Source organism: Jaculus jaculus, chromosome 13 (genome assembly GCF_020740685.1).
Source record: "Jaculus jaculus isolate mJacJac1 chromosome 13, mJacJac1.mat.Y.cur, whole genome shotgun sequence".
NCBI lineage: Eukaryota > Metazoa > Chordata > Mammalia > Rodentia > Dipodidae > Jaculus > Jaculus jaculus.
Genome location: NC_059114.1, coordinates 3,601,894 through 3,615,025, shown reverse-complemented (window position 1 = coordinate 3,615,025; position 13,132 = coordinate 3,601,894). Strand labels below are relative to the sequence as shown.

The following is a 13,132-nucleotide window of genomic DNA, read 5'->3' as shown; positions in this document are numbered from 1 at the left end:
TAAACCGATTTCATAATTCTTGGACGTACAGCATCACCTCCACGGAGTTTCAAAACAAACAGAGACAACTTGTTTAGAATGAAAAGAACTTGCTGCTAAAATCTTTCCTAGATGAAAGCCAGGTAGCTGTAAACCTGTTTATAACAAAATTCTGCATTTCACCAATGAGAGCAGAGCTGCGTCACGACACGAAAGAAACCAATCAAATATAGGAAAACTGGAGTCTTCATTTGCATGCAACTGCCTACAAATATACAACTGGCTCAAACTTGAGCCTCATTTTCTCTTGTCTTGTGAGAATAGAGGAGTTTCCAGAATGCCCGAGCCCGCGAAGTCGGCGCCGGCCCCGAAGAAGGGCTCGAAGAAGGCGGTGACGAAGGCACAGAAGAAGGACGGCAAGAAGCGCAAGCGCAGCCGCAAGGAGAGCTACTCGGTGTACGTGTACAAGGTGCTGAAGCAGGTGCACCCCGACACGGGCATCTCGTCCAAGGCCATGGGCATCATGAACTCGTTCGTGAACGACATCTTCGAGCGCATCGCGGGCGAGGCGTCGCGCCTGGCGCACTACAACAAGCGCTCGACCATCACGTCGCGGGAGATCCAGACGGCCGTGCGCCTGCTGCTGCCCGGGGAGCTGGCCAAGCACGCCGTGTCCGAGGGCACCAAGGCCGTCACCAAGTACACCAGCTCCAAGTAGACGCCGCGCGCCAGCGCCCCCTCCGCCCGCCCACAAAGGCTCTTTTCAGAGCCACCCACTTGATCGAGAAAGAGCCGGTGCACTCAGGGAAAGGGCTTGGCAAGGCGTTTGCCCGGAAGACCCTGGTTCAATTTCCCCACGGCCCAAGTGAGCGAGATTGATAAGGGTCCGCGGCTCGCACGCAGTTCCGACCCTGCAGCCGAGTGAGCATGCGCGTTTTCTGGCCTTTTGTTTGGTTTTAACAAGGAGGAAGCTTTGGTTTCTGTCTGGTTTGCTCATGCTGACTCCGTTTTCTATGTATCAGTGACGTTACTAGTTTATAAGCATCGCAGGGGAAGCCCGGCGTCGGCGTCCCGCTCTTTGGTGACCTGCCGCGCCTGGCCATCTTGTGACGTCACCCGGGATGCTGCTTTAAAAGAAAGTTCCTGGACTGCCAGCTTTCGCGATTATCTACTTTCTTACCACTAACGCCGCTTTGCCTGGGGCATTTCGTTTCTCTGAGAGGCCTTTAAAGGAGGTAGGGGAAGAGGTGCAGGCGGCACCCTCCCTAGGAGCTGCACTCAGACCCAGGGCGCAAATATAATTGTACCATGAAGTTTGGAAGTCTATGTTTTGGGATCACTTAACTGCAGATCATGAAATCCCAGGAAAATTAACACTGGAGCTTGTTTTTCTCATCTCAAAAAAAAAATTGGTACATAGAGGCTTTCTTGAGAAGGTAAATGAGAGAGGTTTGGTTAGTGACTCCTCACCCATAAATGGAAATTAACACCACCGAGTCAAAGTCAACCTACGGAGTGACTGGTTAACACTCCCAGCCAGTCAGCACGACTGCCTACCCCGTTTGTTAGCTTCGCTCTCGAGTCTCACTGACACCCAGGCCTTCCCTGCACCTAGCTTCAGTCCCCAGTGCTCAGATTACACCGTGCACCACGCAGAGCCTCAGATAAAGAAAACGCAGAGAGGGCTGGAGAGATGGCTTAGCGGTTAAGCGCTTGCTTGTGAAGCCTAAGGACCCCGGTTTGGGGCTCGATTCTCCAGGACCCACGATAGCCAGATGCACAAGGGGGCGCACACGTCTGGAGTTCGTTTGCAGTGGCTGGAAGCCCTGGCGCGCCCATTCCCTTTCTATCTGTCCCTCTATCTCTCCCTCTCTCTCTGTCACTCTCAAATAAAGAAATAAAAATGACAAAAAAATTAAAAAAAAAAAAGAAAGAAAGAAAGAAAAAGAAAACGCAGAGAGAAAATGACGGGATTTATTTTCTTTTTCGAGGTAGCGTTTCACTCTAGCCCAGACTGACCTGGACTCTATTCTCAGGATGGCCTCGAACTCACGGCGATCATCCTATCTCTCCGTCCCAAGTGCTGGGAATAAAGGCGTGCGCCACCATGCCCAGAACACAGGACTTATTTTTAACTAAATTGCAACTGCATTTCAACCTTACCTTCCTTGTAGTTAGAGTTGATACTGAAATCAATTGTTTCCACTTCACAATTTTCTCCTTTTTTCTTTGATTGAGGTCCCTTTAGTCTAATATTGGCATGACACTAGCTAAGTAGCCCATGCTGGCATCAAATTTGCAACAGTCCTGCCTCAGCTTCCCAAATGCTGGGATTCAAGTTGTGAGCCACCTCACCCTGTTATAGTATTTATTTTAAAAGCATACCTGACTATGTATAACCTCTGCTCACAGCCTTTCTGAGGCCTCTCCGTTGTTAAAACGAGAGAGCCAGGCAAGCAGAGACACACCTTTAATCCCAGCATGCTGAAGGCACGTGTGGGAGAATCCCTGTGAAGTTGAGTCCAGCTTGGAACTCAACTTCCAGGTGAGCCTTGAACTAGAAGGATACTACCTCGAAAACACACACACACGAGAAAATGACTACTCTCCATGTAGCAACTTCAGTAAATGATTTTTCTTCCTTCCTCCGCCACAAGCACACACACTTTGTGGACTTCCCCATGACTGCTCCAACCTCTAGGCCTTTGAAGTTTTTCTCTGCCTGGATTTACTGATTCTTCACACACATTAATTACCACTACCCACCACTTTAGTGAAATCAGCAAAAAGAAATGGTTTCTATGAGTCTCATACCCTCAGAGCACTGGCTCTATATCCAGCCCCAACCCAAAGAAAGGGCCTGGAACCCTTAGGACTGCTATAAGAATCTTATCCAGGGCTGGAGAGATGGCTTAGTTATTAAGGTGTTTGCCTGCAAAGCTAAGGGATCCCAGTTCCATTCTCCAGGACCCACATAAGCCAGATACACAAGGTGGCGAATGCATCTGGGGTTTGTTTGTAGTGGCTGGAGGCTCTGGCATGCCCACTCTCCCTCTCTCTCAAATAAATAAAACATATTTACAAACAAAAAGCAAACAAACTTCAAATAAATAATCTTATTCCCAAAGCTGGGAGAGCCTTCACTACAGCATGGGGCAGCAAACAAGGGGAGAACTGACCAATATCTCTACCACTGAGGCCAGAACACTCCAACTGGGCAGTCAGCTGATCCACTGAGTTTTAAATGTTGGGGAGGGGAGTATTTTATCATGGGGTTTTTTTGTTTGGCTGGTTGGTTTGTTCATTTGTATGAGGACAGGGTCTGGAAGTCAGGCTGGCTTTGAACTACCTAGCTGAGGATCATCTTGTATTCCTGATCCCTCCAGCCTCCACCTCCCTGGTGCTGGGATAACCGACATGAGCTAAGTGGGGTTTTTCATCCCCAGCACCCCAGTACTCAGGAGAGTTCTGTTGTTTGAAGTCAGGCAAGAATTAGAAGGAGACAGAGATGTAAGAGAAAGGAAGGAAAGGGGAAGATGAGTCAGGCAAGTACAGGAACCAGTGGAATCACCCGGGGGAACACTGCTCACCTTGCTTGAGCAAACAGCCTCCAGCAATCCACCCAGCAACCACTTGAGGACCTGTGACCCCTGCCTGTACCGAGCTGGACGGACACCCCGCAGGGACGGGCTGTGGGTAGATGTTCAGTAAGGCAAATGTTTTTTGTTTATTATTAAATTACTACATTTATTAAGAGAAGTATAGAACCGAGGAAAGGAAACTGAATATGCCCATGTGGTCTCTGAGTCCATCTGGTGGGTCTGGAAGAACAATGAAAAGGGAATTAAAAAGGGAAGAAAAAAGAATAAAACGCTCCTGTCATGTGGATGACGGGAGGGGGTAAAGAGCCCATGTGGCAGCAGGGTTAAGAGATGTTTCCCCTAGTCTTGGACCAGCCAGGCCAAAATGAACATCATGGAAGTTCCGTAATGATGGTCAGGCTTGTTCCCTGTCATGCATTTTTTTTTTTTTTTTATTTTGGTAGAATTTCACTTTAGCCCGGGGCTGACCTTAAACTCGGTGATCCAATCACTGTCTGTCTCCCTAGTGCTGGGATTAAAGGAACGTTATCACCACAGCTGGCAAAACTGAATTCTTTTAGAGAGAAACCGTTGTCATCTTATACCTATGTATATAAAAATGGGCATGCATGGTTAAAATTACATATGTAGTAACGTACCGCGGAGAAAAATAAAGCACCTTGTCAAACCAGAGGACAACCCAAACCATGACTAAAGATCCAAAGCCCTTAGCAAAGCTTTTGCAAAACAGTAATACTTCCACCACCACCTCAGAGCAAGCAATCCCTACCTGGAGATTTAACACAGTGAAGACCGACACAATGCAGAAACAAGAGTAAAACAGGATTGAGGAGTGCTAAAGCTTGCATTTTAGTGAAAAGATGGTGGCCCTGAAAAGGGCCTTTGTTGGTGGTGGGGGCGGGCGCGGGGTCCTCAGCCGCCGAAGCCGTAGAGCGTGCGGCCCTGGCGCTTGAGCGCGTACACCACGTCCATGGCCGTGACCGTCTTGCGCTTGGCGTGCTCCGTGTACGTGACGGCGTCGCGGATCACGTTCTCCAGGAAGACCTTCAGCACGCCGCGGGTCTCCTCGTAGATGAGGCCCGAGATGCGCTTGACGCCGCCGCGGCGGGCCAGGCGCCGGATGGCGGGCTTGGTGATGCCCTGGATGTTGTCGCGCAGGACCTTGCGGTGCCGCTTGGCGCCGCCCTTGCCCAGGCCCTTCCCGCCCTTGCCGCGACCTGACATGGCTGGAACAAGCTTTTCAACAAAGAGCGTGGCGAGTGAACAGGAGTCTTTATAGTACGCTTGCGGACCTCGTTGAGAACCAGAAATGTGGGCGGGAATAAAACGGAGGCGGGCTCAAGATGCAAATCTGTCTCTGCCCGTAAATCTCTGCAAAGCACGTGACGATGGCAGGCGCAGGAAGATGTCTTTGTAAGCCTGCTTTTCCGGGATGCAGCTTTCTCTCGCTTACCGCGTCTAACACCAAAATAATAATAATAATGTCAACTGCGGATGATTGAAGCTTTTGTACTTACACAAGCGAACACTAGTCTAGAAAATTTGTATCGCTTATGGTTAAAATCCTCACAATGAAACGCTGACATTTATTTCATTTTTTTTTTCCCCCTTTGTTTCTTTCTTTGAGGCAGGGTCTCACTTTATCCCAGGCTGACCTCAAACTCAGTGATCTTCCTACCTCTGCCTCCCAAATACAGAGATTAAAGGCGTGCCACCACACCCAGCAGACATTTATTTATTCTTTTAATTTTTTGTTGTCAGGTTTTTTATTTTTTTTACGTAGTGCTTGGATCACGATCCACTCACCCTCGAGTTTTTTGTAGCTTTTTCTCATTCCCCATCCCCTTTACACAATTTTCCCCACCAGACCATATTTTCTATTTTGATAAATCTTTTAAAAACTCGTTTTAATATTCTTATTTATTTATTTCAGAGAGCAAGGAATGTAGACTCACTAGGGCCGTCTGCCACTGCAAATGAACTCCAGATATATGTACATTGTGCATCTGCATTTACATGGATACTGAGGAATCAAATCTAAGTCCTTTGGCTTTGCAGGCAAGTGCCTTCACCGCTAAGCCATCTCTCCAGGCCTTAAATTTTTTTTAATGTAAATTTTTATCTTAAAATTTGTATCCTCCAGTTATTTAAAAATGTTAGGTAGTTTAATTTGAAAGATTCACGATGTGAATTTAAATTTCAATAGTTTTAAAACCTGGATGTAAGAAGATAAATTCAATAAAATTAAAAGGACAGGTTGATGTGAATTACTCAATTTAAAAGGTTTGCTGTGGGGGAAAAGCATGTAAAATATTGCAATGCAGTGTTTTTACCCTGAATACAATTGGGATAACATTTTGATATTTGGACCTAAATACAATGTACCACAATGTTTGGCCTCTATTTCTGTTCTTTTTACTTATTCGCTTATTTGAGAGAGAGATAGGAGAGATAATGAGTGGCACACAAGGGACTGTAGCCACTGCACATGAACTCTGTTAGGTGTATATGAGGAAATGAGTCATCCACGTTCCTCAAGAATGATGCCCTGAGATCAGAGATTTACTGCCTCCTTATCGCTCACCAGGTCTCTTCTGGTATGCCCCTGAGATCAGAGATTTACTGTCCCCCTATCTCTCACCAGGTCACTCCTGGTCTCTTCATATGGCTAATGTAAAAGAACACAGATTTGCTGCCCTAAGAAGAAAACTCCTTCCCTTTTCTCACCTTCCCCCAGTTGTGAAACCTATAAAGCCCACTATCTGTAACCCCAGACTGACTGCTCGGCTCTTGAGAGTCAGTCTTGGCAGCTCGTGTTTCCGGCCTCCACCCCCAATTAAAACTTCCATCTTTGCCTCAAAGTGGTCTCCATGGTCCGTGGTCACTCTTGAGTCTCACAAATTCCAGACACGATGCACCACCTTGTGCATCTGGCTTTAGGTGGGCCCTAGGGAATCCAGTCCTTAAGCTTGGCAGGCAAACACCTTACCCAGTGAGCCATCATCTCCAGCCCCATTTCCATTTTCAAAATTCTATTCGCAGGAAATTTTAAGTGTACATAAATAGCTTGCATTAGTATCCTGATGATTGCATATTTCATTTCATTGCCAGCCCTGTATCAAGACGTTTTGTTTGAATTCTCAACACCTTGACTCCCTATAAAATCTTGACAGCATAGACCTTGATTTTAAAACATGATACGTTAAATAGTTATGTGGAATAGCTGTACATATACAGAATTAAAGCCAGAATAAGCCTTTTTCAAAATTAATTTGTTTGGAGACTAAGGAAGCCTGTAGGGATGTCAGCACTCATGAAGACAAGGGCAGATGTGACAGCCACTTAACTAAAAAAACTTGCAAAAAACGTGACGTTCTCAAAGACAGGTGAGTGGATGGAGAACACTTGACATTCTGTATTTATCTCCCCCTTCCCACCAGCTTATTTTATTGATGGAGAGATTCCAAAATTGAATTTTATTCATTCATTTTATTTCATAGTTTTTTGTTTTGGTTTGGTTTTTCAGGGTAGAGTCTCACTGTAGCCCAGGCTGACCTGGAATTCAGTGTGTAATCTCAGGATGGCCTCAAATTCATGGCTCTGCCTCCCAAGGGATTAAAGGCACATGTCAACATTCCTGGCTTTGTTTTATTTATTTATTTTTAAACAAAGTCTCATTGTGAAACCTAGCCTCCTCTATGATCGACTAAGAACCTCAGGTCAACCTCACGCCTGTGGCCGTCCTCCTGCCTTCTGTCTCGATGATGGAACTATAAGCCTAAAAACATCAGATCCCGCCTCAAGTGATTCTAAAAGCAATTATTGTCCCAAAATGGTAAGTCTCTCTACATGAACAATCTAACGTATGTATTGATGACTAAACAGGAGAAATAAATCAATGTGGAAGACCAAAGCCATTTTATGAAAAGAATAACGTTCAGAAAATTTTCGTGCCTAGGACACTTGGAAAAGATGAAGAAATACTACGATACAAATAAATAAACTCAGGCAAATAACTGGTTCAGAGATTAAAGTCGCTTGCAAAATCTCACAGCCTGGGGTTTGATTCCCTAGTACCCAAGAAAAGGCAGAAGCAGAGAGTGGTACATGTGTCTGAAGTTTGTTTACAGTGGCTCATCCCCCTCCCCCCCCCCACCCATGCCTTCCCCTCTTTCACTCTCTCTCAAATAAATATATAAGAGCTAAGAGTCTAGCAAAAACAAAAACCTAGATCATCTAATATCTGAGTTGGTAAGAAGTAAGATAAACATGAAAAGGGACTGCACCAGAAAGACACACAAGGGTTCATGTTGCTGGTGTTTGTTTAATTTTATTTTTTTCTACTAAGGGTTAATACTGTGTGTGGGTGGGAGTGCGGGGTGGGGGAAAGAAGGGATGGTGGAGACTTGAAAGCAAAGCAAAAAATAAGAGAGAGAATACTATGTCCAGTATGCAAGTCGATCAATGGGAAAAGTGCTTGTCTACCATGTCAGCATTAGGAGCCAAGCTCCCATGTAAAATTTCAGGCATAGCAGCATATATACACATGCTTGCACACACATATCAGAAAGAAAAACAGCAAGGTGGAGCAGGGAAAGACACTTACCTTGAAAATCCTGCTGAGATTTAATTCACTGGGACCCACATAAATCAACAAGCACAAATTGGTCCACGCATCTGCAGCTTCTATTTACAGAAGCTGGGATTCCTGATGTACACATGCACCTACACATTCTATCCCTCCCACCAAATAAATAAATAAAAATAGGATGTTTATTAAAGGAGTGCAGGAGGGGGATTGTTAAACTTCACATAAGGATCCCTGCAGGAAAATGTAGTATTCTTATATATTATTGATTCATGGAATAAAAATTGTTGAATTACTTTTAACTGTGGCTTATTAATATTACAGTATGACAAACAATTTCTATTTATTGGACCAGATCTACCTCCAGTGTTGGTTTTTGACAATAATTATAAATGTGGATAAAGTAAAATCATAGATAAAAATAATTTTAATATGCACAGCCCATCAAGATGTCAAGAAACGTGTTTGCATTCTGAGTAGAATTCACTAATCAACCTAAACGTTTGCAAGTTTTGGGGGAGGAAGCCCAATCTGTGTCGTTTCTGATCATCAATATTGACACTCAATGCAATAAGAAATGTAAAACAAAAACTGGGCATGGTAACACACGCCTTTAATCCCAGCACTGGGAGGCAGAAGTAGGAGAATTGCTGTGAGTTCAAGGCCACACTAAAACTACATCGTGAATTCCATGTCAGCCTCCACTACAGTGAAACCCTACCTCAAAAAAACAAACAAAAGAAAAGAAATGTAAGACAGGGTCGGGGTGGGGGAGGGGGGAGGGCTCCTTCACACTCTCCATCTAAAATGTATACAACCTGATATCGCGACACTTGGGAGTATCGCGAGACTCGGTCTGTGAGATTTCTGACGTCACAACCTGGCGACGCGGGGTCCGTGCTCCGACTTTCTCTCGGTTCGCAGTTTTCAAGGCGAGTCTCAGTCGTCTCGGTCGTTCGGACAGCGTGTCGGGCAGATGAATTCGGATCAGCGATGCGTCTCGCGGAGGTCTCAGTCCGGACCGCTGAGCAGCCGTTCAGTCAGTCATAGTGTCAGGAGGACTGGGACAGCGGCTGCTAAGCGGCTGGGTTTTTTGTATTTTCCACTACTTATCTAGGGTTGCACACACACCTTCTGGTAATCTCTTACTATGTCATTGTACTCAGCTTTTTTCTTAGATTTTTGCTTACAAAGGTTGACTTTGCAATTTTGCTCTCACACACAAAGAAAAACAAACTTATTTATCTAAACTGTCCCTGGACCATATGCTGGTCCTTACATGCTCATAACACACACTCTCCATTTAATCTTTTTTTTTTTTTTTTTTTTTGTTTTCCGAGGTAGGGTCTTACTCTAGCCCAGGCTGACGTGAATTTCACTATGTACTCTCAGGGTGGCCTTGAACTCAGTGCAATCCTCCTACCTCTAACTCCTGAGTGCTGGGATTAAAGGCGTGTGCCACCACACCCGGCTACTCCATTTAATCTTTCTATCTTCTGAGCCTGTGTCATTCTCACATTAAAACAGTATGTTGAACAGAGATGCCACTTGATTATTACAAGGTCAGGTGGTTTAAGATGGGTCTACACCGCTTCATACTACTTAGGTTTAGGGAACTGAACCCAGCCTCACATTACTAAACAATTAATGGCAGCTCAGGTTTTACTTTCAGCTGTAGTGAAGCTGAGGCAGGAAGATGGTTTAAAGTTCAAAGCCAGGCTTGGCTAGAAAACGAGTTCTCAGCTAAATATAAATAATAAATGCCATCACCTACTTTGAAAGACATCTGACAATTGAAGCGCACCATGATGACGTTATGAATAACGTACAAGGTGCACCTATCTTATAAATTTCAGGGATACACTTTTGAGGTGTGCTGCCCACCCACCCCCAGCACAACACACCCCACTTCACCACGAAAAAACAAGCGGTAAACTACTGTATTTCAACGGACTTTACTGACACATGGGTATTTTGAAGCATCTTGGGTAATTAAGTTGAAAAACCACTTGGGTTAGGTTTTCATTCCTACTGTCTGTCAAAGGGAATGTAATGACCAGACCCCAAGCATCAGGCAGTAGCCATGTGCAAGCAGCACTCACAACTGCTCAGCCCTGGCTTCCAGCGAGCCATGGCCTTCACAGAAAACCCGGTTTCTAAGTACCAGACTCGGAACTAAATGTGAAGATTCATATTCAAAACCTGGAAAACTGTCAACTACTTGAAACCTTACTAAACTTAAGCTATACATACCCCAAGGGTTAAATTTTAGTCATGTTTGCGACTTTTATGGAGTTTGAGGTTTCCCAAAAAATAGGAAGAGCATTTCCACAAGTTTGAAAAGCCCGCCAAGAACTATTATTGGCCACATTCCCTACATCTCATGACCCTTTGGGATGGGTGCTTTCTATAGTTAGCTAGAGGTAGTGTTATAACTGGACTCGTGCCTAACACGTGCGCACCAGGGTACATCACCTTACTATTAAGACTGAATGAAGATTAGCCGGGCGTGGTGGCGCACACCTTTAATCCCAGCACTTGGGAGGCAGAGGCAGGAGGATCGCGGTGAGTTCAAGGCCACCCTGAGACTACAGAGTTTATTACAGGTCAGCCTGGACCAGAGTGAGACCCTACCTCGAATAACAAAAACACAACAAAAAAAAAGACTGAATGAAGATTGGCATAGTACAGTGGATATATGTAAGCAAGTTACCTTTTATAGTAACTGGTCTTTAAATGATGCAAACGTTGACAAACCTTGTAATGCCATGACCACAGGGAGAGAGATATAAAACACGTAGGCTACCAAAAACAATCTAAAACCACCAATTTTGGGGAAGTATTCCAGCGCCTTATCTGACACAGTAGGTGGCTCTGAAAAGAGCCTTTGGTTGATCGCTGTCGTGGGTAGCGGGTTGGCTCTCACTTGCCCTTGGCCTTGTGGTGGCTCTCGGTCTTCTTGGGCAGCAGCACGGCCTGGATGTTGGGCAGCACGCCGCCCTGCGCGATCGTCACTTTGCCCAGCAGCTTGTTGAGCTCCTCGTCGTTGCGGATGGCCAGCTGCAGGTGGCGCGGGATGATGCGCGTCTTCTTGTTGTCGCGGGCCGCGTTGCCCGCCAGCTCCAGGATCTCGGCCGTCAGGTACTCGAGCACGGCCGCCAGGTACACCGGGGCGCCGGCGCCCACCCGCTCGGCGTAGTTGCCCTTGCGGAGCAGCCGGTGCACGCGGCCCACCGGGAACTGCAGGCCGGCCCGAGAGGAGCGCGTCTTGGCCTTGGCGCGCGCCTTGCCGCCCTGCTTGCCGCGTCCAGACATGATGTTATGCCGTGAACGGAAGAACAGTGACAAGAACTCAACAAAAGAACAACAGTAAGACGCGCCTCAGCTTACTAGGCCAGAAGGTTCTTATAGTGGCCGAGGGAAGCGGAGGAGGTGCACTCGGATTGGTGGAAAAGGTGCTCCAGCATGTAGCCAATGAGAAAGGAGAAGCTATGTAATCTCATTTACATGCAATGACGTCACGAATTCTTCCTTACATCGTAACTGGCCGTTCCGAGATCCTTCATTTGCATAGACGTCCCATAAAAGCCCGGTCCCTGCTTCATGCTCTCACTAGAGGTCGCTGATCGTGTTTTGTTCGCGGTTCTTCAACAGCCAACATGCCCGAGCCCGCGAAGTCGGCGCCGGCCCCGAAGAAGGGCTCGAAGAAGGCGGTGACGAAGGCGCAGAAGAAGGACGGCAAGAAGCGCAAGCGCAGCCGCAAGGAGAGCTACTCGGTGTACGTGTACAAGGTGCTGAAGCAGGTGCACCCCGACACGGGCATCTCGTCCAAGGCCATGGGCATCATGAACTCGTTCGTGAACGACATCTTCGAGCGCATCGCGGGCGAGGCGTCGCGCCTGGCGCACTACAACAAGCGCTCGACCATCACGTCGCGGGAGATCCAGACGGCCGTGCGCCTGCTGCTGCCCGGGGAGCTGGCCAAGCACGCCGTGTCCGAGGGCACCAAGGCCGTCACCAAGTACACCAGCTCCAAGTAGACGCCGCGCGCCAGCGCCCCCTCCGGCCCACCCACAAAGGCTCTTTTCAGAGCCACCACCTTTTCTAAGAAAGAGCCTGTTCGAATTGCTTTTCTTCTTGGGTATTTTTAAAGCTGTCACCTTGAGTGTAGCCGATAATTAGTTAAAAATATATGCAGGTTCCCATTGGTGCTTCTACGTGTTGTAATGCCACCCTTTAAACCAGATCCGTGCCAGCTATACATGTGGCTAGTATTTCTGTAATTTACAACTTCTTGTAAACTTGTACATTCAAGGCTGTTTTCAGAACCATCCACACTTTGTCGTCTGCATACCGTGTGGGTTTTGTCTAGGAGGGAACCAATGAGGCCCCAGAAGCTGCTTACTGTGAGGCGAATTTGGTTCGTGTTCTTCCACATTAGCCTCAGGCCCTAGGCTTTTTTTGTTTTTTTTTTTTCCTCTGCAGTAGTTAGTTAACGTCGGTTTGTGATTGCACACTCCCCCGTCTGCGATTGGGCCAGGGCAGTATTTGAAAACCGCGCCAGAAGTTGTAATTGGATACTCTTGGGTTTGTGCTTTTCAATGGGGTTCTCTTGGTGAAGTGTAAAAACTTAATTCCGCAAATGTGTCCAACTCACATTGTAGATGACCATTTTTCATTTCCTGAGGTCAGATCCTGACGAAGTTTATTTTTCATGGGCTCTGGAGAGCTCTTGTCATCACAGCCCTACAGCGCTGCAAAGGTTATCATTGAGCAATGTGAAGTGACTTGTGACTAAACTGAAGGGGAACCTGAGAGGCCAGGAAAACTCTTTAATGATTAAAACAAAAAAAAGAAAGAAACTTCCCCCCCACTCCCCATACTCCGGTTCCGGACCTTAACGTACCAACCCACCCAAGCAAAGCCCGAGGCTTCTCTGACCACAGTCTCTTAGCAATGCTTA

At 46.5% G+C, this 13,132-nt stretch overlaps 4 protein-coding genes across 4 annotated transcripts; 2 read left to right on the top strand and 2 right to left on the bottom strand.

The window, feature by feature from the left end:
* Positions 1 to 303: 303 nt before the first annotated feature.
* On the top strand, positions 304 to 741 carry LOC101593963 (histone H2B type 1-C/E/F/G/I). The gene has a single exon (XM_045132223.1). It carries the CDS (start codon positions 317 to 319, stop codon positions 695 to 697), a length of 381 nt encoding a protein of 126 aa, XP_044988158.1. The 5' UTR covers positions 304 to 316; the 3' UTR covers positions 698 to 741.
* A 3,665-nt stretch (positions 742 to 4,406) lies between these two features.
* Positions 4,407 to 4,811, bottom strand: LOC123454108 (histone H4). The gene has a single exon (XM_045132237.1). The coding sequence runs from the start codon at positions 4,803 to 4,805 to the stop codon at positions 4,494 to 4,496; it is 312 nt and encodes a 103-aa protein (XP_044988172.1). The 5' UTR covers positions 4,806 to 4,811; the 3' UTR covers positions 4,407 to 4,493.
* A 6,204-nt stretch (positions 4,812 to 11,015) lies between these two features.
* On the bottom strand, positions 11,016 to 11,484 carry LOC123454091 (histone H2A type 1). The gene has a single exon (XM_045132215.1). The coding sequence runs from the start codon at positions 11,482 to 11,484 to the stop codon at positions 11,092 to 11,094; it is 393 nt and encodes a 130-aa protein (XP_044988150.1). The 3' UTR covers positions 11,016 to 11,091.
* A 314-nt stretch (positions 11,485 to 11,798) lies between these two features.
* On the top strand, positions 11,799 to 12,241 carry LOC101614653 (histone H2B type 1-C/E/F/G/I). Its single transcript, XM_004670824.3, has one exon. It carries the CDS (start codon positions 11,829 to 11,831, stop codon positions 12,207 to 12,209), a length of 381 nt encoding a protein of 126 aa, XP_004670881.1. The 5' UTR covers positions 11,799 to 11,828; the 3' UTR covers positions 12,210 to 12,241.
* Positions 12,242 to 13,132: the final 891 nt, after the last annotated feature.

Bases quoted from the DNA above. Each gene is read 5' to 3' on its own strand.
- LOC101593963 (XM_045132223.1), top strand. From the start codon at position 317: ATGCCCGAGCCCGCGAAGTCGGCGCCGGCCCCGAAGAAGGGCTCGAAG.
- LOC123454108 (XM_045132237.1), bottom strand. From the start codon at position 4,805: ATGTCAGGTCGCGGCAAGGGCGGGAAGGGCCTGGGCAAGGGCGGCGCC.
- LOC123454091 (XM_045132215.1), bottom strand. From the start codon at position 11,484: ATGTCTGGACGCGGCAAGCAGGGCGGCAAGGCGCGCGCCAAGGCCAAG.
- LOC101614653 (XM_004670824.3), top strand. From the start codon at position 11,829: ATGCCCGAGCCCGCGAAGTCGGCGCCGGCCCCGAAGAAGGGCTCGAAG.